General features: G+C 44.9%; 1 protein-coding gene across 3 annotated transcripts in view; it reads right to left on the bottom strand.

Annotated features, from left to right (window-relative positions):
- LOC134994416 (odorant receptor 131-2-like) overlaps positions 1–24269 on the bottom strand; it is a 234680-nt gene that overhangs the window by 107821 nt on the left and 102590 nt on the right. The window contains exon 1 of one of the 3 annotated variants that reach the window (XR_010197452.1): positions 17235–17348. The exons of 1 other annotated variant lie outside the window; for it this stretch is intronic. Coding sequence is in view for 1 of the 2 variants with exons in the window: in XM_063950981.1 (XP_063807051.1) it covers positions 18759–19673 (915 nt within the window). In the remaining variant the exon portion in view is untranslated. Of the gene's footprint in view, positions 1–17234; positions 17349–18621; positions 19713–24269 lie in introns of those variants that run through there. One more of the 3 variants, XM_063950981.1, reaches the window with a different exon arrangement.

The following is a 24269-nucleotide window of genomic DNA, read 5'->3' on the forward strand; positions in this document are numbered from 1 at the left end:
GAGAGGGGGAAGTGAATACAAAAGAGATGGGGGGGGGGGTGAGGACAAGTAAAGAGAGAGAGGGGGGTGAGGACAGAGTGTCAGCCAGGGCATGTATACATCCGGACTTACCCTGGCTAGGGGGCAGCACTCTCCATGAAGTTCTCATGCCGGCCGTGTGCTGTGCTGCTTCCGGGATCCTGGTCTGACAGGATGCCTCCACGGGGCCAGGGGCTCATGCAATACATGATGCACCGTCACTGGGGATGCCGCTGCTCCTCACTCTTCCCGCTCCTCGGTCCTCTCTTCTCCCACCAACACTTCCCCTCCCAGACAGACGTGCGCAATGACGTTGTGCCTGCACCGGCATTCTGGGGAGGTGAGGGGGATGAGGAGAGCACTGTGGCTGGAGATAGGCAGGGTGTGTCGAGAGGGAGGCAGGGCTGCTCGGGCTGGCCAGGCGCCGCACACAAATTCGCTGAGCCTGGCCTTGGCCCGCCCACAACACTCCCCCATCATTGCGGCCACTGCTGAGAGCCCGGGCGGACAGCTGTGATCAGGGCAGAGCCGGCTCCAGGTATGTGGACACAATGGGGTATATTTACTAAGCTCCCGATTTTGACCGAGATGCCGTTTTTTCTTCAAAGTGTCATCTCGGTTAATCTCGGTAATTTACTAAACACTAATCACGGCAGTGATGAGGGCATTCGTAATTTTTTGCAAGTTCAGGTAAAAAATTACGAATGAATACACCATCGGTCAAAACGCGGCTGTTTAAGTATGAATCTCGGTCATTTACTAAGAAGTGCAAAGCCAAAAAAGAACAAACACTGCCGTGAAAAATTACAACTCGTAAAAAAGTGCTAAAAAAAAACAGACCTTTTTTTTTTATTCGTGATTGGATAGGCATGCACGGATCCATGAGATCCGTGCATGTATATCAGTGGGAAGGGGTGGGAAAGTGCTTATTTTTTCAAAAAAAATTGCGTGGGGTCCCCCCTCCTAAGCATAACCAGCCTCGGGCTCTTTGAGCCGATCCTGGTTGCAGAAATATGGTGAAAAAAATGACAGGGGTTCCCCCATATTTAAGCAACCAGCATCGGGCTCTGCGCCTGGTCCTGGTCCCAAAAATACGGGGGAAAAAAAGAGTAGGGGTCCCCCGTATTTTTAAAACCAGCACCGGGCTCCACTAGCTGGACAGATAATGCCACAGCCGGGGGTCACTTTTATACAGCGCCCTGCGGCCGTGGCATCAAAAATCCAACTAGTCACCCCTGGCCGGGGTACCCTGGGGGAGTGGGAACCCCTTCAATCAAGGGGTCCCCCCCCCCCAGCCACCCAAGGGCCAGGGGTGAAGCCCGAGGCTGTCCCCCCCCATCCAATGGGCTGCGGATGGGAGGGCTGATAGCCTTTGTTGTAAAATAAAAGATATTGTTTTTAGTAGCAGTACTACAAGTCCCAGCAAGCCTCCCCCGCATGCTGGTACTTGGAGAACCACAAGTACCAGCATGCGGCGGAAAAACGGGCCCGCTGGTACCTGTAGTACTACCACTAAAAAAATACCCAAAAAAACACAAGACACACACACCGTGAAAGTATAATTTTATTACATACATACACACATACATACATACATACTTACCTTATGTTCCCACGCAGGTCGGTCCTCTTCTCCAGTAGAATCCAAGGGGTACCTGTTGAAGAAATTCTACTCACGAGATCCAGGGGTCCAGGCTCCTCGGCAAATCCAGGGATAATCCACGTACTTGAATAAAACAAAAAAACGGTTGCCCGACCACGAACTGAAAGGTGACCCATGTTTGCACATGGGTCACCTTCCCACGAATGCCAGAAACCCACTTTGCCTTCTGGCTAAGTGGGTTTCTTCAGCCAATCAGGGAGTGCCACGTTGTAGCACCCTCCTGATCGGCTGTGTGCTCTTGTCCTCACTGACAGGCAGCACACGGCAGTGTTACAATGTAGCGCCTATGCGCTACATTGTAACCAATGATGGGAACTTTCTGCCCTGCGGTTGACCTAAAGTGACGTCACCGCTGAGCAGAAAGTTCCCATCATTGGTTACAATGTAGCGCATAGGCGCTACATTGTAACACTGCCGCGTGCTGCCTGTCACTCAGTACAGGAGCACACAGCTGATCAGGAGAGTGCTACAACGTGGCACTCCCTGATTGGCTGAAGAAACCCACTTAGCCAGAAGGCAAAGTGGGTTTCTGGCATTCGTGGGAAGGTGACCCATGTGCAAACATGGGTCACCTTTCAGTTCGTGGTCGGGCAACCGTTTTTTTGTTTTATTCAAGTACGTGGATTATCCCTGGATTTGCCGAGGAGCCTGGACCCCTGGATCTCGTGAGTAGAATTTCTTCAACAGGTACCCCTTGGATTCTACTGGAGAAGAGGACCGACCTGCGTGAGAACATAAGGTAAGTATGTATGTATGTGTGTATGTATGTAATAAAATTATACTTTCACGGTGTGTGTGTCTTGTGTTTTTTTGGGTATTTTTTTAGTGGTAGTACTACAGGTACCAGCGGGCCCGTTTTTCCGCCGCATGCTGGTACTTGTGGTTCTCCAAGTACCAGCATGCGGGGGAGGCTTGCTGGGACTTGTAGTACTGCTACTAAAAACAATATCTTTTATTTTACAACAAAGGCTATCAGCCCTCCCATCCGCAGCCCATTGGATGGGGGGGGACAGCCTCGGGCTTCACCCCTGGCCCTTGGGTGGCTGGGGGGGGGGGACCCCTTGATTGAAGGGGTCCCCACTCCCCCATGGTACCCCGGCCAGGGGTGACTAGTTGGATTTTTGATGCCACGGCCGCAGGGCACTATATAAAAGTGACCCCCGGCTGTGGCATTATCTGTCCAGCTAGTGGAGCCCGGTGCTGGTTTTAAAAATACGGGGGACCCCTACTCTTTTTTCCCCCCGTATTTTTGGGACCAGGACCAGGCGCAGAGCCCGATGCTGGTTGCTTAAATATGGGGGAACCCCTGTCATTTTTTTCCCATATTTCTGCAACCAGGATCGGCTCAAAGAGCCCGAGGCTGGTTATGCTTAGGAGGGGGGACCCCACGCATTTTTTGGGGGGATTTTACATTGTTTAATTAAAAATAAAAAATAAAAAGAACCCCAGCACGGATCACACAGATCCGGCCGAGATTGATTGTAAAAAAAAACGGCAGTGTTTTGCTAATCACTGCCGTAAAATTAGGAAAAAAAAAACGAATGACATCGACATCGGAAGAAAAGAAAAACACGAATACGACAGCTTAGTAAATCCATCGTAATAAATTCAAAAAGTTGCAGTTTTACACTCTCGATGTCATTCGTGATTGAACTTTGACCTATTTTCGGAAATTACGAATGTTAGTAAATATACCCCAATATGACAGCCCCAAGTAGCGGCGCCCATTAAGGGTGGTGCCCTGCGCGGCCACTCGACTGGAGCCGGCCTGGCATTTTTTTTTTAAACAGAGCAGCAGTGATGGAGGTAGCGATACGCTGCAGCCGGCTGTGGGCCTTCACACAGTAGCTGGAGACGGTCAGTAGCCGGAGTATGGGAGGGGGGCTCAGAAAAATAAACGTCTCACTTACTGCAGGTCAGAGAAGGCCTCCCCCCCCCCCCCCCCCCCCCCACACTTTTCTCTCTCTCCCTTTTTCTCTCTCCCTCTCTGTCCCTCCTCTCCCCCCCCTCTTTTCTCTCTTCTTCCTCTCCCTTCTCTCTCCCTCCCTCTCCCCCCTCCCTTCTCTCCCCCCCTTCTCTCTGCCTTCTCTCTCCCTCCCCCTCTCCCTTCTCCCTCCCCCTACCTCCTTCTCCCCTCTTTCCCTCTCTCTCTCCCTCTCCCCTACCTCCCTCTCCCTCCTCTCGCTCTCCCTCTCTCTCTCTCTCTCTCTCCCTTTCCCCCCTCCCTCCCCCCCCCTTCTCTCTGCCTTCTCTCTCCCTCCCCCTCTCCCCTACCTCCTTCTCCCCTCATTCCCTCTCTCTCTCTCCCCCTCTCCCTTCTCTCTCCCCCTCTCCCCTACCTCCTTCTCCCCTCATTCCCTCTCTCTCTCTCCCCCTCTCCCTTCTCTCTCCCCCTCTCCCCTACCTCCTTCTCCCCTCTATCTCTCTCTCCTCTCAGCTCTCGTGTTAAAAGCCCTTATTTTGTTCTGCCCATCTCCCCCACTAATGCTTTCCCTTCCTGTCCCATGGAGCCCTTTCAACCCAATTTACCCCCTTTACTCCCTCATAGAGACCTGAGATACCCTCTCCCCATCACCCTCTGCCTCTCCCTGTCGCCCTGTCACTGTCACCCTCTACCTCTCCCTTTCACCCACTCTCCATCACCCTCTGCCTCTACCTGATACTTCTCCCTATTACCCACTTCTCCCTGTCACCCTTTCCCTGTGTGACACTCGAAGGTAAGTATCAAGAAGGATAACAGTGTATAGATAATTATTTATTTACCTCAGCTTACTACAACGTAATTCAAATAGTCCCATATAAATGATAATGCTAATGGGGCCCCATATACTGGAGTGATATAATTACGACCAAGGTGGAGCTCGTTGGTGCACTTTCTGGTTTTGCTATGAATGTGAGTAGCTCCAATTGTTTTTAGCAGGACTTTTGCCGAGGGCGCCGCATCTAGTTTCCCTTCATGGAGAGGACCTTTGCTGTGCGGTGCGGGATGACGTCATCGCGCACCGCACAGCATTGTGGCACAGACGCTAGGGGTCATAATTGACCTCTAGTGTCTATGCTGTGCTATGGGAGAGACGCTCCCATAGATCCGAGGAGAGGAGCGGCGACGGCGGAGGTCTGCAGATCTGGAATCAGGAGCGGGGTTAGTAAGTATACTTTTTTTTTTGTTTTCCTTTCAGCGGCGCTACAAATGGGGGCGTGACTGATCAACCCCCCATATTAAGCCACGCCCCTATCTTTTGCCCGGGGCGCCACAAGGGCAAGAACCGGCCCTGGCTGTAATGCTGAGGATTCAACCACATCTTTACTAATATCTCCTCCTAGATAGCATCAATAGATTGGTTTCTTTGTTATCCTTTAGAACTTGCTAACTCCTTGCAGGAAAGTATATTTACTGTATATGAGTCTCTTGGCTGCCCTTCTCTCAGATGACTGGCATGGCTGTGTGGTAATTCATGGCAATATCTCAGTCTTGGCAAAGTGCTACTAATCTCTACTGCAACTGTACCTGACTTCTGTTGCTCACCTTTCATATAGCCGCTTTGTAAGAAAGGCTTTGGTTATAGTCTATAACGGGTGTGGTATTGAAAGTCGACAGTAACTAGGTCGACAATGTCTAGGTCGACCACTATTGGTCGACAGTAGCTAGGTCGACAGGGTGTCTAGGTCGACAGGGTCTTTAGGTCGACCTGTTCTAGGTCGACAGGTCAAAAGGTCGACATGAGTTTTTAATGTTATTTTGGTTTCGTTTTCTTCGTAGAGTGACCGGGAACCCCAATTAGTGCACCCCGTCCCCTCGCATGGCTCGCTTCGCTCGCCATGCTTCGGGCATGGTGCCTTCGCTCCGCTACCGCTTCGCTCAGCACAGATTACCGTTCCAATCGTAGTCCACGTGGATCGTTAAGTATGAAAAGGTTCAAAAAAATAAAAAATGTGAAAAACTCATGTCGACCTTTTGACCTGTCGACCTAGAACATGTTGACCTAAAGACCCTGTCGACCTAGACAACCTGTCGACCTAGTTACTGTCGACCAATAGTGGTCGACCTAGACATTGTCGACCTAGTTACTGTCGACTTTCAATCCGGATCCCGTCTATAACATACCTCCCAAAGTTTAAGTTCTTTAAATTGGGACACACGCACGTTTTCGTCACTGAGGGGGCATGCCCAGCGCTCTGTGAGCCGCTGGCATGCCCCCTCTTCCTCTGACTCCAGTGAATAGACGCTGTGCCCATGCGCACAGCGTCTATTCACCGCTGCTCTGCTAAGCAGGGCAGCGAGAGTCAGAGACTCCCAACTGCCCCCCCCCCACCGCGGGACACTGCGGCCCGCGGGTGGGACAGGGGGACAGTCCTCAAAAAACGGGACTGTCCCGCGAAAATCGGGACAGTTGGGAGGTATGCTATAACGTCTTGTACTTACTGTATATATTTCTACTATGTCTTCTACTTTGTATTTTTGCTGCTTTTTCTGTGAGAGTAACAGGGAGTTAGACCTTACAAACAATATGGGAGGGGCTGTGATTGAGGACCTCACTCAGTGCATGTCGTGCAAGATGTATGCACACCTGGAGCTACCGGCCCAGTGTGATTACATCTGCACGAGGTGTGTGCGAACGGTTGCCCTGGAAGCCCAGGTAACTGATCTAGAGCAAACCGTTACGCGACTGAGGGGGATTCACAATCTCGAGCGTAGTTTAGACAGAACGGTGGAGGAGTTGCGGGAGGGGTCACTGGTAGAAGAGGATGATGATCAGGTAGCCAGTTGGGTCACAGTTAGAAGGAAGAAAAAGAGGGGGAGGCACGACATCTCCGAACTATCAAACCCGAACAAAGTTGCCCGATTGGACGAGGAATCGGAGGATGATAGTGAAGAAATGACGGTGCCGGAGGAGACTGCTCCCTCTAGCATCCAGAGGTGCGGTCCCTCTGGCGCGGTTGGGATAAAAGATAGAGAGGTACCTAGTCAGATGATGGTGGTAGGGGATTCTATCATCAGGAAGGCAGATAGGGCAATCTGCTACCGGGACCGTGATCGCCGTACAGTCTGTTGTCTCCCGGGTGCTCGGGTACGGCACATCGCGGACCGGGTAGATAGATTGTTGGGAGGGGCTGGCAAAGACCCGACGGTCTTGGTGCATGTTGGCACCAATGACAAAGTTAGCGGAAGGTGGGATGTCCTTAAGAAAGACTGTAGGGACTTAGGAAAGAAACTGAAGGCAAGAACATCTAAGGTAATATTCTCGGAATTATTACCCGTGCCACGCGCTAGTTCAGGGAGGCAGAGGGAGATTAGGGAGGTAAATGTGTGGTTTAGGGATTGGTGCAGGAAAGAGGGGATTGTGTTCCTGGAACACTGGGCGGACTTCTCAGTCAGGCGCCATCTCTTCTGTCATGACGGATTGCACCTGACTGAGGAGGGGGCAGCGGTGCTGGGGGGAAGGATGGTTAGAAGGTTGGAGGAGATTTATACTAGTAGCCTGGGGGGAGGGTTTAGCTAGAAAGTACGGGTCATGCAGTGAGAATAGTGGGGATGGCGGTAGTAAACGAAATGGGGGAGAAGTTGGGGGGAGGGTAAGAGCAGGCGGTAAGGTTACTAACATGGGTACTAAAAGGGATTTTACCAAAACACTAACCAATGACGATTACAGGTCATCCTTGCTACATAAGGTGAAAGATGTCCCTAACGCAAGGGAAAATACTTATCTTAGTTGTATGTATGTAAACGCCAGAAGCATTACTGGTAAAAAGGGTGAACTAGAAATACTTGCAGCAAGCAAACAGTATGATATTATAGGCATTACTGAAACTTGGTGGGATGAATCTCATGATTGGACAGTCAATCTAGAGGGCTATACACTGTTTAGGAGAGACAGACTAAATAAAAAGGGTGGAGGGGTGTGTCTTTACGTAAAGCCGTTTTTAAAACCTAATATATGGGAAGATATTCAGGAGGGGACTGTAGACACTGTCGAGACATTATGGGTAGAAATTGCATGCGGGGAAAAAGGAATAAAAAAGTTAGTATTGGGTGTATGCTATAGGCCGCCTAGTATCAACGCATCTGATGATGAATTGTTACTAAAGCAAATTGAAAGAGCAGCAGGAGTAGGAGACATAGTAGTGATGGGAGATTTTAACTATCCAGAGATAAACTGGAAAAATGATTCATGTGATACTGCTAGGGGCAGTATGTTTTTAAACACACTTAATGATAACTACTTAGTCCAACTAATTGAGGTACCAACTAGGTACAATGCAATCTTAGACCTGGTATTAACAAACAATCAGGATTTGGTATCGGGTATTATAGTAGGGGAACCCATAGGAAACAGCGACCACAATATGGTCACATTCAATATCAGTTTCTATAAACAGCCCTATACTGGCTCAACTAGGACTTTAAACTTTAGCAAAGCAAATTTTGAAAAGATGAGAGTATTTTTCAGGGATATTGAATGGGAAGGTTTGTTTTTAGGAAAAAATACTACGGAGAAATGGGAGGTACTAAAATTCCTGCTAGCTAAAAATACACTCAAATGTATTCCTATGAGTAGCAAAAAAAGGAATAAAAATCATAAACCGATGTGGCTTAACAAAAAGATTAAGGAACTTATGGGCAAGAAAAGGCGAGCATTTAAAAAATACAAATCTGACGGGGAAGCAGAGTCATTTCAGCACTATAAGGAATGTAACAAAATTTGCAAAAAGGAAATATGAGCGGCTAAAGTAGAAACTGAAAAACTAGTAGCAAAGGAAAGCAAAGCGAATCCCAAAAAAATATTTAAATACATTAATAGCAAGAGATTAAAGAAGGAGAGTATAGGCCCTTTAAAAGACAAGTTGGGAGTCTTAAGCAAAAATGATAATGACATAGCGGACACACTAAATTAGTTTTTTTCAACAGTATTCACTAGAGAGGACCCAATTCAGGGACTGACACACAATCTCAATAATGAGAATATGACACTGATAGGTACTTATTTAAGCGAGGAAGTAGTCTGTGACCGATTAAAACATTTAAAGATTAATAAATCACCAGGGCCCGATGGCATTCATCCAAGGGTTCTAATGGAGCTTCACTCTGAACTGGCAAAACCGCTATCTTTGATCTTTAAGGATTCAGTTATATCAGGTATGGTTCCCAAAGACTGGCGTATAGCGGAAGTAGTGCCTATATTCAAAAAGGGAAGTAAAGCTGAACCAGGTTATTATAGACCAGTTAGTCTTACATCTATAGTGGGGAAAGTATTGGAAGGTATTCTAAGAGATAGTATTCAGAAGTTCCTTGAAACCAATAAGGTCATTAAAAGGAATCAACATGGGTTTATGAAGGACAGATCCTGTCAAACCAACTTACTTGGCTTTTATGAAACAGTAAGCGCAAACCTAGATCAGGGTAAAGACGTGGATGTAATCTTTTTAGACTTTGCCAAAGCGTTCGATACTGTACCACACATGAGACTTATCTACAAGCTAATTTATTTTAGAGTGTTTGACCACTCCAACTCCTGGCGCAAATATTTGTAATAGATTAATTAACTATACATCAGCTGCAAACACTGAGGGATCGCTGGCTCCCCCAAACAACAAGAACACAAAATATAGACAAAATGTGTATTGCGCTTGATGTATACTTATTGATAATTAAAATGTCAAAAGGTAGATACACTGGTGTCTGCTTAAATCAAATTCAACACACAAGGAACTTGCTGGTATAATTAAAATAAACAAATTTATTAACACACACATTTAAAACCCATATATAAAGGGAAGCTCAGGCACACTAATATATTCAGATTTCTTTGTCACTTTGTATAAGAACTTGAAACAGTGTAGCTTATATGTTGCCACACAGACCTATGTGGTCTATTGAATCAATTGAACAGATTGCAACAGTTACTACAGCCTTTAGAAATTGATTAAAGCTCCCGTCCTCTATGCTACTGGCGTCCCAGTGCAGAGGTGATGCTGCTGGTAATAATTACCCGACCTGCGGGAAGATTCAGTCTCGCAGCACAGGAGGTACCGGGGAATCTTCTAAGCGTCTGCCGCCGGCACTATCACGGTACAGATATTACTGTCCTGGCGGGCGAGTGCGGATGCTCCAAAGGTATGCTGACCTGGCGTCGCAGTAAAAAAGCTCCAAGGCTGAATTCAAATTCACCGCTAAATGCGGATACGGCTGATAGCAATCTGTACGTGTGCAGACTGAGCAGGGAAGATGACGTCAACGCGTTTCGTCCTGTCACGCTCGGGACTTCCTCAAGTCGATAGGGCTCCTTCTGTGTTGGCCCGTATTTAACTCCCCATAAGAACCGCCTCTATAATCATTAGAGGCACCAGTGTGCATACACAATTAGTTAATTGATTGTATTAAACAGCACCTAAACTCAAGCAAGTTCCATCTCTGTACATAAAGAACATCTCGTGGATTTATATCACTGAATACAGATTTATTAATGGATGTAATCATTATAAAAACATTGCAAACATAAAATAAAGTTCTAAAATTCATAATTATATATAAGAAGAATTTTCTTCATAAGAGTTATTACACGATATTTAATATTTTTCATATTATGTCAAATATCAGTAACAACCATCCTAAATAATGGTTTACTACCTATAGCCAATAATTGAGATATACATTCTAATATTAATAAACCGAATAAATTAAGTAGACCCTTATTACAATATTATAATGATGGTATAATGTTATGATAATATTATAGAGAGCAATCACAATATACCCATACAAAGAGCATTGAAATGACAATGTAAAGAAACATATTACAATGAAGTCATAACCCCCTAATAATGGTTAACCCCTCAGTCGCCAGGCAGCAGCACTTAATCTATACATGTATAATCAATAGCCTCATTAAGCCCTTTAGGGTTAAGAGTATCGAGTTTAAAGATCCATGCAGATTCACCAATACATAACCGTCGAAATCTATTTCCTCCTCTCTTTGTCTGGCGAAACTGTTCAACTCCTGTTACAGATAGGCCCTTAGGATCCCCATTATGATATTTCACGACGTGTCTAGAGACACTATGTTTGGTGGATTTATTTAGAATGTTACACCTATGTTCCCTAAAACGACTTTTGATAGATCTAGTAGTCCTGCCAACATATTGCAGTTGGCAGGGACATTGTAAAACATACACTGAGTATTTGGACTCCCAATTAAGAAATTGTTTGATTGGGAAGCTCACTCCGCTACTCGTGGAAGTGACCTTAGTTGATCTATTGTTCATATAACTACATGTAAGACAGATAGGTCTATTACATTTAAAACTACCTAAAGGTCTACTGGGCAGCCAGGATTTGGAACGGGCTTCATTTCTCTGTAGAGTTTTCACAGATCTCAGGTCACTGGGAGCTAATATATTCCTGAGATTAGTATTCTTCTTATAAATCATCCTTGGTCTAGACCCAATAGACTTGCTTAATATTGGATCTTGTTTCAAAATATCAAAATTGGTATTCACAATTTTTCTAATCCTGTTAGATTTGGAGTTGAACTTAGAAATAAAGCGTAATTCTTCCGGTGCTACGGGATCCCGACTCAAAGGCAAAGAGTCTGCAACCTCCAAAGCAACAGGACAAATCCCCAATGTGGATGTTTTTTCTGATACTGACAACGATGAGACTGACATTAGAGCATCAGCTAAAAGTTTATGTGGGTAACCTCTCCTCTCAAAGTGTCCAATCATGGTCTTCGATTGTTCGGCAAAGTCCTCATCACGTATACAATTACGCCTAATACGCATTAATTGATTTCTTGGAATATTCTTAATCCAAGGTTTAAAGTGGGCACTTTCATAGTGTAAATAATTACTGGTGCCCACTGGTTTCACATAATTGTTAGAAATGATCATATTGTTCTGAATTGAGAAAGTCACATCTAAAAAATTGATAGTGTCAAAATCAAAAGTATGTGTAAAATTGAGATTATAGGTGTTGTGATTGAGATGATTAACAAATTCCTGTGCTAAAGAGGGACCCCCATTCCAAATAATAAACAGATCATCGATATAACAGCCATAGAGGACCAGGTTTTAGAAGAAAGTGGAATATTCAATCTATCTTCCCATAAACTTTCCAATGATCAAATCTCCCTCCTACAAAAAGGGTTAAATTTTGCCCCTACTAAAGAGCCAAATATTTTTTAACTTTTTCTAGATCTAAATAGATTCACGAGGGATCTATGTAGAAAACGTTTTTTTGCAGCCAAAAAACTTAATCGTAATCTTGAGCACCAAGAGTTGTTAGAAATACCGATTATTCTAGATGACTCTGACAAAGAGGGGTTACAATGTTTAGAACAATTATATAGTGAATCTGTTGAGGAAGTTAAATTGTTCGATATAGAAACACTAAAAGACTCTTCTTGTCTACCTAAATTTAAGAAATCTCAATTTTTTCCTCTTGAACATAAAAGTCCTGCTATTACCATTTTTTATAACAAAACTTTGAATGATCTTAAATCTCTTTGTCGTAAACCCGAGAAAAGATATAACACTCATTATTGTGATCATACCTCCAATTTGTCCAAAAAAGAGAGATTGGTCCTGAAAGAACTAAGGGAAACCCTCTCCCTTGTCATAAGACCAGCAGACAAGGGAGGGGGTATTGTCTTACAGAGTAGAGAAGATTATACTATGGAGGCCTATAGACAATTACAAGATATCCAATATTATACTGCACTATTGGCTAACCCCACTATCCCTTTTCAATAAGAATATAACAACTTGTTGGTTTATGCTAGAAGTGAGAAAGCAATTTCAGAAGATGAATTTTATTTTTTACAGTGCACTCACCCTATCACTCCCATTTTCTATCACCTTCCTAAAATTCACAAAACACTTACATCACCTCCTGGACGCCCTAATATATCTGGTGTGGGTTCCCTCACATCTAATTTGTCACATTTTGTTGATGAGCACTTGCAAAATCATGTTGTTAATTTACAGTCACATATTAAAGACACAAAGCATATTTTACAAAAAGTAGTGGGACAGAGTTGGACGGATGGGTGGGGTTTCCTCACCCTTGCTGTCCAGGCTCTTTATACTAATATCCCGCATGCAGCCGGGATCGAAGCAGCAAATTATTACTTATGTAGAGACCCTAATTTATCTATTGAGAGACGTGATTTTGTTATTAAATCAATTTTGTTCATTCTCACTCACAATTATTTTTTGTTTGGTGACACTTATTATTTAAAGGCACTGGGTACGGCCATGGGGACCAGGTTTGCTCCTAGTTTTGCGAATCTCTATATGGGCCGCTTCGAGGAGGAGTATATATGGAGCGGCCCATACAGAGAAAACCTGGTCCTCTATGGCCGTTAAATCGATGATCTGTTTATTATTTGGAATGGGGGTCCCTCTTTAGCACAGGAATTTGTTAATCATCTCAATCACAACACCTATAATCTCACGTTTACACATACTTTTGATTTTGACACTATCAATTTTTTAGATGTGACTTTCTCAATTCAGAGCAATATGATCATTTCTAACAATTATGTGAAACCAGTGGGCACCAGTAATTATTTACACTATGAAAGTGCCCACTTTAAACCTTGGATTAAGAATATTCCAAGAAATCAATTAATGCGTATTAGGCATAATTGTATACGTGATGAGGACTTTGCCGAACAATCGAAGACCATGATTGGACACTTTGAGAGGAGAGGTTACCCACATAAACTTTGGGGATTTGTCCTGTTGCTTTGGAGGTTGCAGACTCTTTGCATTTGAGTCGGGATCCCGTAGCACCGGAAGAATTATGCTTTATTTCTAAATTCAACTCCAAATCTAACAGGATTAGAAAAATTGTGAATACCAATTTTGATATTTTGAAACAAGATCCAATATTAAGCAAGTCTATTGGGTCTAGACCAAGGATGATTTATAAGAAGAATACTAATCTCAGGAATATATTAGCTCCCAGTGACTTGAGATCTGTGAAAACTCTACAGAGAAATGAAGCCTGTTCCAATTCCTGGCTTCCCAGTAGACCTTTAGGTAGTTTTAAATGTAATAGACCTATCTCTCTTACATGTAGTTATATGAACAATAGATCAACTAAGGTCACTTCCACGAGTAGCGGAGTGAGCTTTCCAATCAAACAATTTCTTAATTGTGAGTCCACATACTCGGTGTATGTTTTACAATGTCCCTGCCAACTGCAATATGTTGGCAGGACTACTAGATCTATCAAAAGTCGTTTTAGGGAACATAGGTGTAACATTCTCAATAAATCCACCAAACATAGTGTCTCTAGACACGTCGTGAAATATCATAATGGGGATCCTAAAGGCCTATCTGTAACAGGAGTTGAACAGTTTTGCCAGACAAAGAGAGGAGGAAATAGATTTCGATGGTTATGTATTGGTGAATCTGCATGGATCTTTAAACTCGATACTCTTAACCCTAAAGGGCTAAATGAGGCTATTGATTATAAATGTATAGATTAAGTGCTGCTGCCTGGCGACTGAGGGGTTAACCATTATTAGGGGGTTATGACTTGATTGTAATATGTTTCTTTACATTGTCATTTCAATGCTCTTTGTATGGGTATATTGTGATTGCTCTCTATAATATTATCATAACATTATACCATCATTATAATATTGTAATAAGGGTCTACTTAATTTATTCGGTTTATTAATATTAGAATGTATATCTCAATTATTGGCTATAGGTAGTAAACCATTATTCAGGATGGTTGTTACTGATATTTGACATAATATGAAAAATGTTAAATATCGTGTAATAACTCTTATGAAGAAAATTCTTCTTATAAATAATTATGAATTTTAGAACTTTATTTTATGTTTGTGATGTTTTTATAATGATTACATCCATTAATAAATCTGTATTCAGTGATATAAATCCACGAGATGTTCTTTATGTACAGAGATGGAACTTGCTTGAGTTTAGGTGCTGTTTAATACAATCAATTAACTGATTGTGTATGCACACTGGTGCCTCTAATGATTATAGAGGCGGTTCTTATGGGGCGTTAAATACGGGCCAACACAGAAGGAGCCCTATCGTCTTGAGGAAGTCCCGAGCGTGACAGGACGAAACGCGTTGACGTCATCTTCCCTGCTCAGTCTGCACACATACAGATTGCTATCAGCCGTATCCGCATTTAGCGGTGAATTTGAATTCAGCCTTGGAGCTTTTTTACCGGGACGCCAGGTCAGCATACCTTTGGAGCATCCGCACTCGCCCGCCAGGACAGTAATATCTGCACCGTGATAGTGCCGGCGGCGGACGCTTAGAAGATTCCCCGGTACCTCCTGTGCTGCGAGACTGAATCTTCCCGCAGGTCGGGTAATTATTACCAGCAGCATCACCTCTGCACTGGGACGCCAGTATTATAGAGGACGGGAGCTTTAATCAATTTCTAAAGGCTGTAGTGACTGTTGCAATCTGTTCAATTGATTCAATAGACCACATAGGTCTGTGTGGCAACATATAAGCTACACTGTTTCAAGTTCTTATACAAAGTGACAAAGAAATCTGAATATATTAGTGTGCCTGAGCTTCCCTTTATATATGGGTTTTAAATGTGTGTGTTAATAAATTTGTTTATTTTAATTATACCAGCAAGTTCCTTGTGTGTTGAATTTGATTTAAGCAGACACCAGTGTATATACCTTTTGACATTTTAATTATCAATAAGTATACATCAAGCGCAATACACATTTTGTCTGTATTTTGTTATCTACAAGCTACAAGAAATCGGTCTAGGAAGCACAATATGCACTTGGGTCAAAAACTGGTTAGATAATAGGGAGCAGCGCGTTGTGGTTAATGGATCTTTTTCAACTTGGACTAAAGTGCTAAGTGGTGTGCCGCAAGGCTCAGTATTAGGACCGCTATTGTTCAATATTTTCATTAAAGACCTAACAGAAGGTCTAGAGAGCATGGTGTCAATTTTTGCAGATAATACCAAATTGTGTAAGGCTATAAATACAGAGGAGGATGCCGAGTCTCTTCAGAACGACTTAGTTAAATTAGAAGCATGGGCAGCCAAATGGAGAATGCGCTTCCATACAGACAAGTGTAAGGTAATGCACTGTGGTAACATGAACAAAAATTACACCTACCTACTAAATGGGGTAAAATTAGGGGATTCTGTACTGGAAAAGGACTTAGGTGTCCTCATAGATAGCAAGCTAAGCAGTAGTACCCAAAGTAGGACTGCAGCAAAGAAGGCTAATAAGATATTAGCATGCATAAAATGGGGTATTGATGCTAGGGACGAGAGTATTATACTCCCATTATATAAATCACTAGTGAGGCCACACCTTGAATACTGTGTACAGTTCTGGGCACCGTACTACAAAAAGGATATCCTGAAGCTTGAAAAGGTACAGAGGAGGGCGACCAAACTAATTAAGGGCATGGAGACGATGGAATACAAGGAAAGGCTTGAAAGACTAGACATGTTTACATTGGAATAGAGGAGACTAAGAGGGGATATGATCAACATCTACAAATATATAAGGGGACAATACACAGAGCTTGCGCGGGACCTGTTTTTGGTTAGATCAACACAGAGGACTCGTGGACACTCGCTCAGGTTAGAGGAGAGGAGATTCCGTACAATACGGCGTAAAGGCTTTTTCACGGTAAGGACGATACGTGTTTGGAATTCCCTGCCCGAGGGAGTTGTAATGGCGGAATCTGTCAACACCTTTAAGAATGGGTTAGATAAATTCCTAATGGATAAGGATATCCAGGGGTATGGTGCATAGTCATGCATTATAGTTACTATAAATAGGGATAAAATGCAACGGCTGACAGCAGCATCCGTCAGAAATTTTAGTCAAATCATCATGCATAGGAGACCACAAATAGGTTGAACCCGATGGACAATTGTCTTTTTTAAACCTCCGATACTATGTTACTATGTTACTATGTTACTATGTTACTTCACAGGCAGGTTCTGCTGTACTCACTGTGCTGCTGTGTAAGAAAGGCTTTGGTTATAGGGGGTAATTCTGAGTTGATCGCAGCAGGAATTTTGTTAGCAGTTGGGCAAAACCATGTGCACTGCAGGGGAGGCAGATGTAACATGTGCAGAGAGAGTTAGATGTGGGTGTGGTGAGTTCAATCTGCAATCTAAATTGCAGTGTGAAAGTAAAGCAGCCAGTATTTACCCTGCACAGAAACAAAATAACCCACCCAAATCTAACTCTCTCTGCAAATGTTATATCTGCCCCCCCTGCAGTGCACATGGTTTTGGGCTAAACCATGTGCACTGCAGGTGGGGCAGATATAACATGTGCAGAGAGAGTTAGATTTGGGGGGGTTATATTGTTTCTGTGCAGGGTAAATACTGGCTGCTTTTTTTTTTACACTGTCATTTAGATTTCAGTTTGAACACACCACACCCAAATCTAACTCTCTCTGCACATGTTACACCCGCCCCACCTGCACTGCACATGGTTTTGCCTATTTGCTAATAAATATGCTGCTGCGATCAGGTCTGAATTAGGCCCATAGTGCAATGTACACTTACAAAACCTCTCAGCTGGCTGCTTCTATGACACCTCTCACAGCTATACCGGGGACTGAGAGAAGCTTTCACTTCTACAGCTGCATCTGTGGCTCTGATGACACGCTCTGATGACACGCTCTGCCTCCCAGCTGTCACTCTACCAGCTGCTGCTCAGCCTTCCTGCTCTAACAGGGGAAGTTTTGGATCTCAATTCTGGTTTCCAAACACAGGCCTATGCCCCAGGCAGCCTTCCTGTAAGTTGTGCAGGCTCACCTGCTACCTGCACAGCACCATAACGCTCCTTACTGTTAGCTGTTCACCTAAGATGGCCACCGCCCCACTGCCAGCAGTCCAAGCACCCGGCTGTTATCTGTTCCAGTGCATGTCAGCTAGAGCACATAATGTGTATTTAACTCTTTCTCTGCTGCAAGTCACAAAGCGCCCAGACAGGCTGCATATTGTAGGGGTAAAAAGGGCACAGAAGTCACATAAATGCCCATAGCAGCTCTGATGGGGTGCCACTCCTGTTACCCTCTCCCTGACACCCACTGCTTCTCCATAACCCCCTGCTTGTCACCCTCTCTCTCTCTTCCCGTCATCCTCTCTCACTTCCAATCACCCACTGCCTACTACGGAAATTGTGTGCAAGAGACGCTGCTAAGAAAAATAAAATAAAAAATTCTTTACAAATTTTGACAAGTTGCATTTGTGGCCCACGCACCGCACATCCTGTGAGGCTATGTCCCTTCTAGTGGGACTAGGCCCCATTTTGGGAGAGCATGCGTCCCCCACCCCCCTATCATTTTCATCTCAATCCACCCCTGTGTGTGTGTTAGTGTTTTTGCCAGTGTTATTGTTACACACTGTAACAATAACACTGTATGCCAATACACTGTATGCCATTTATAAATTAGTCTAGTTTATCTAGTGCACTATCTGAATAATATATACAAACAGGCTGTTCTTATTGCATTCCAGTCAGTGGTGGTTCTAGGGGTGGGTAACATGTACTGTGTAGTAGAGGCTCTACTATGGCCATATGTGTAAAAGGAACTCTACTGTGGTGTAACATGTATAAGCGTCTCTACTGTGGTTCAAAGTGTATAAGGGACTTCCATGGCATAATGTGTAAAAGGGGTTCTGCTGTAGTATAACATGTATAATGTTCTCTACCTTGTTGTGTAATGTGACTAACAGACACTACTGTGCGGTGTAATGCGAATTGGTACTATTCTGTGACCCCGCCCCTTCCCCGTGAAACCACGCCCCTATATATTCCACTGAGGAGTGCCAAAATATATATTCATTTACCTTGGCCCGGCCCTGATTGTACCTGTGTACTGTCTAATGACTTTAATAAAGTGCAATAAAAAAAGATTTTCTTGGAGTTTACACTGTTGGAAGTTTCTTTATTAACTCCACTTTCAGGAATATTTGTAGACAACTACACAGAAGATATCTACTTACAACAAGTGAATGGATTTTTGTATCATGTTCATTTTAGAAACACATTTCGATAGACATCAACCCAATGTCATTGAACAATCAATCCTTAAGGTTTGTCAAGCAGAACTGTTTTATTCTTTTACGAAACACATTGTCTCGTATTCCATAAATTAAAGGACTCAGGCATCTGGGTAGACATGAAAGAAAGAGAAAGTCGACAATGGGTAAGACGTTACTATATCTTCTGAGATAAGAGTCTGTAATTGGGGAAAGTAAGGATACTATACACAGCAGAAAGTGAAACGCGTGGAGCATTATGGTTTTACCAGCTTTGGAGGCAGAACTTCCTGAGTTCATTCTCCTCGCGATGAGCATCACTCTAATATACGTGAAGACAATGATTAATCCGACCAGAATTAGGCTAATGATGAGGATGTTACTTGATATGGAAATTTGAACACTTTTTAGTGTTACTGTAGCCTGCAAACATATAACTTTCTGAGAAAAAAAACTATTTTCCACTGAGGATCTCAGGACAATGAAATCGGCTATATTTGGTATTAGACCAATTACCCATATGGAGGTAATGATATAATTAGTTCTCTGTGACGTACAAAGTGTCACATGTCTCAGAGGGAAACAAATGGCTACGTAACGTTCCACGGCCATGGCCAGCAAATTGTAGGGTGTAATCCTAAATGTCACTGATGCCAGAGTGACTATGACATAGCAAACGGGCACAGGGATGTATACCAAGAACATCGATAACATAAAAAGAGTAAGTCCGGCAGCAAGATATAACGTGTCATTAATTAGCATGTGTATAAACAGGATGTATCGGGCGTTGTCACGGACATGAGCGGTGGTGAAGAAGACATGGAGCATGAGCGACAGGAAGTAGAGGAAGAGGAGGAAGAACATCACGGTCAATATCTCAAAGATTATTCTCAGAAACTCCGCTGCTCTGTTGTTGGAGTTAGACGTGAAATCGCTGTAGATAACCGATGAATTCATTGTTGACCGATCGAAATTTGTTGTGTTTAGGACTTTTACCTAAAATGAGATCACACAAATTTTTTTTTATAAAAGATCAGGACATTTCTCCAAACTGCATTATGTACATTTATTGAAACAGACCATTATATTGAGCTGGTTCAGAATTGGGAGCAAAGCAAGTAACGATGCACTTTGGTAAAACCATGCTGCACTGCATTACATAATGTGCAGTGAGAATTACACGCCTTTCAGACCGCCAGTAATAACCCGGGTTATTGGAATGCGCAGCGACCCGTGTTGTGGCGCACTCTGAAGGGGACCAATTGACATAACCCAAGCTGAGCAAACCAGTATTTGAACTGAGGCTGCAACCAAGGTTGAACACGGCTTCAACTCAGGACGCGGTGTGGTGTTAACGGCTAAGCCGGGTCAATGCTACCTGGGACCCTGTCATGCCATAGGAAGAGGCGGTGCTTGGAGATCATCTCATCTCCAAGCACCGCCTCCGGACGTATCAGTGGTAACATCACCAACCCGGCAATAAGCCGCGGTCAGCCACCTGTCTGAAATGGGTTTCTCTGAGTCGCCCCTGGGAAGGACCCGCGTACAAATCCTGGGTGCGACTCGGCATTTGCGGTCAGAAAGTAGTATTTGATTAAAGCGGTGTATCCATACTCAGATATAAATGGTAGTGTAACAGTAAAGCTATCCAGCATTTGTAGGCTACATGCAAAAGCAGCCAGTACTTACCCTGCCTGCAAAAAATAAAAATAAAGGTATCTGCCCCTCAGGAGCACTTTAAGAGAGGGGGAGGCCCGTGTGCAGCCTCCTCTGTTCAGGCCCACTGCTCTCTGTCAGCAGCGCTGTAGAAACTGAGCACTAGAGGGTTTAGACTATACTGCGCATGCGCAGATCTCCTGGAAAATGGCGCAGCGGCCATATTCCCAGTGATTTCTCTACTGCGCATGCGCAGATCTCCTGGAAAATGGTGCAGCGGCCATATTCCCAGTGATTTCTATACTGCGCATGCACAGATCGCCTGAAAAATGGCGCAGTGGCCATATTCCCAGTGATTTCTATACTGCACATGCGCAGATCTCCTGGAAAATGATGCAGTGGCCATATTCCCAGTGATTTCTATACTGCACATGCACAGATCTCCTGGAAAATGGCGCAGTGGCCATATTCCCAGTGATTTCTATACTGCGCATGCACAGATCTCCTGGAAAATGGCGCAGTGGCCATATTCCCAGTGATTTCTATACTGCGCATGCACAGATCTCCTGGAAAATGGCGCAGTGGCCATATTCCCAGTGATTTCTATACTGCGCATGCACAGATCTCCTGGAATATGGTGCAGTGGCCATATTCCCAGTGATTTCTATACTGCGCATGCGCAGATCTCCTGGAAAATGGCGCAGTGGCCATATTCCCAGTGATTTCTATACTGCGCATGCACAGATCTCCTGGAAAATGGCGCAGTGGCCATATTCCCAGTGATTTCTATACTGCACATACACAGATCTCCTGGAAAATGGTGCAGTGGCCATATTCCCAGTGATTTCTATACTGCGCATGCACAGATCTCCTGGAAAATGGTGCAGTGGCCATATTCCCAGTGATTTCTATACTGCACATGCGCAGATCTCCTGGAAAATGATGCAGTGGCCATATTCCCAGTGATTTCTATACTGCACATGCACAGAACTCCTGGAAAATGGCACAGTGGCCATATTCCCAGTGATTTCTAGAGATGAGCGCCTGAAATTTTTCGGGTTTTGTGTTTTGGTTTTGGGTTCGGTTCCGCGGCCGTGTTTTGGGTTCGAACGCGTTTTGGCAAAACCTCACCGAATTATTTTTGTCGGATTCGGGTGTGTTTTGGATTCGGGTGTTTTTTTCCAAAAACACTAAAAAACAGCTTAAATCATAGAATTTGGGGGTCATTTTGATCCCAAAGTATTATTAACCTCAAAAACCATAATTTACACTCATTTTCAGTCTATTCTGAATACCTCACACCTCACAATATTATTTTTAGTCCTAAAATTTGCACCGAGGTCGCTGTGTGAGTAAGATAAGCGACCCTAGTGGCCGACACAAACACCGGGCCCATCTAGGAGTGGCACTGCAGTGTCACGCAGGATGTCCCTTCCAAAAAACCCTCCCCAAACAGCACATGACGCAAAGAAAAAAAGAGGCGCAATGAGGTAGCTGTGTGAGTAAGATTAGCGACCCTAGTGGCCGACACAAACACCGGGCCCATCTAGGAGTGGCACTGCAGTGTCACGCAGGATGGCCCTTCCAAAAAACCCTCCCCAAACAGCACATGACGCAAAGAAAAAAAGAGGCGCAATGAGGTAGCTGACTGTGTGAGTAAGATTAGCGACCCTAGTGGCCGACACAAACACCGGGCCCATCTAGGAGTGGCACTGCAGTGTCACGCAGGATGGCCCTTCCAAAAAACCCTCCCCAAACAGCACATGACGCAAAGAAAAAAAGAGGCGCAATGAGGTAGCTGACTGTGTGAGTAAGATTAGCGACCCTAGTGGCCGACACAAACACCGGGCCCATCTAGGAGTGGCACTGCAGTGTCACGCAGGATGTCCCTTCCAAAAAACCCTCCCCAAACAGCACATGACGCAAAGAAAAAAAGAGGCGCAATGAGGTAGCTGTGTGAGTAAGATTAGCGACCCTAGTGGCCGACACAAACACCGGGCCCATCTAGGAGTGGCACTGCAGTGTCACGCAGTATGTCCCTTCCAAAAAACCCTCCCCAAACCGCACATGACGCAAAGAAAAAAAGAGGCGCAATGAGGTAGCTGTGTGAGTAAGATTAGCGACCCTAGTGGCCGACACAAACACCGGGCCCATCTAGGAGTGGCACTGCAGTGTCACGCAGGATGTCCCTTCCAAAAAACCCTCCCCAAACAGCACATGACGCAAAGAAAAAAAGAGGCGCAATGAGGTAGCTGACTGTGTGAGTAAGATTAGCGACCCTAGTGGCCGACACAAACACCGGGCCCATCTAGGAGTGGCACTGCAGTGTCACGCAGGATGTCCCTTCCAAAAAACCCTCCCCAAACAGCACATGACGCAAAGAAAAAAAGAGGCGCAATGAGGTAGCTGTGTGAGTAAGATTAGCGACCCTAGTGGCCGACACAAACACCGGGCCCATCTAGGAGTGGCACTGCAGTGTCACGCAGGATGGCCCTTCCAAAAAACCCTCCCCAAACAGCACATGACGCAAAGAAAAAAAGAGGCGCAATGAGGTAGCTGACTGTGTGAGTAAGATTAGCGACCCTAGTGGCCGACACAAACACCGGGCCCATCTAGGAGTGGCACTGCAGTGTCACGCAGGATGGCCCTTCCAAAAAACCCTCCCCAAACAGCACATGACGCAAAGAAAAAAAGAGGCGCAATGAGGTAGCTGACTGTGTGAGTAAGATTAGCGACCCTAGTGGCCGACACAAACACCGGGCCCATCTAGGAGTGGCACTGCAGTGTCACGCAGGATGTCCCTTCCAAAAAACCCTCCCCAAACAGCACATGACGCAAAGAAAAAAAGAGGCGCAATGAGGTAGCTGTGTGAGTAAGATTAGCGACCCTAGTGGCCGACACAAACACCGGGCCCATCTAGGAGTGGCACTGCAGTGTCACGCAGGATGTCCCTTCCAAAAAACCCTCCCCAAACAGCACATGACGCAAAGAAAAAAAGAGGCGCAATGAGGTAGCTGTGTGAGTAAGATTAGCGACCCTAGTGGCCGACACAAACACCGGGCCCATCTAGGAGTGGCACTGCAGTGTCACGCAGGATGTCCCTTCCAAAAAACCCTCCCCAAACAGCACATGACGCAAAGAAAAAAAGAGGCGCAATGAGGTAGCTGACTGTGTGAGTAAGATTAGCGACCCTAGTGGCCGACACAAACACCGGGCCCATCTAGGAGTGGCACTGCAGTGTCACGCAGGATGTCCCTTCCAAAAAACCCTCCCCAAACAGCACATGACGCAAAGAAAAAAAGAGGCGCAATGAGGTAGCTGTGTGAGTAAGATTAGCGACCCTAGTGGCCGACACAAACACCGGGCCCATCTAGGAGTGGCACTGCAGTGTCACGCAGGATGGCCCTTCCAAAAAACCCTCCCCAAACAGCACATGACGCAAAGAAAAAAAGAGGCGCAATGAGGTAGCTGACTGTGTGAGTAAGATTAGCGACCCTAGTGGCCGACACAAACACCGGGCCCATCTAGGAGTGGCACTGCAGTGTCACGCAGGATGGCCCTTCCAAAAAACCCTCCCCAAACAGCACATGACGCAAAGAAAAAAAGAGGCGCAATGAGGTAGCTGACTGTGTGAGTAAGATTAGCGACCCTAGTGGCCGACACAAACACCGGGCCCATCTAGGAGTGGCACTGCAGTGTCACGCAGGATGTCCCTTCCAAAAAACCCTCCCCAAACAGCACATGACGCAAAGAAAAAAAGAGGCGCAATGAGGTAGCTGTGTGAGTAAGATTAGCGACCCTAGTGGCCGACACAAACACCGGGCCCATCTAGGAGTGGCACTGCAGTGTCACGCAGGATGTCCCTTCCAAAAAACCCTCCCCAAACAGCACATGACG

Source organism: Pseudophryne corroboree, chromosome 2, assembly GCF_028390025.1.
Source record: "Pseudophryne corroboree isolate aPseCor3 chromosome 2, aPseCor3.hap2, whole genome shotgun sequence".
Lineage (NCBI taxonomy): Eukaryota > Metazoa > Chordata > Amphibia > Anura > Myobatrachidae > Pseudophryne > Pseudophryne corroboree.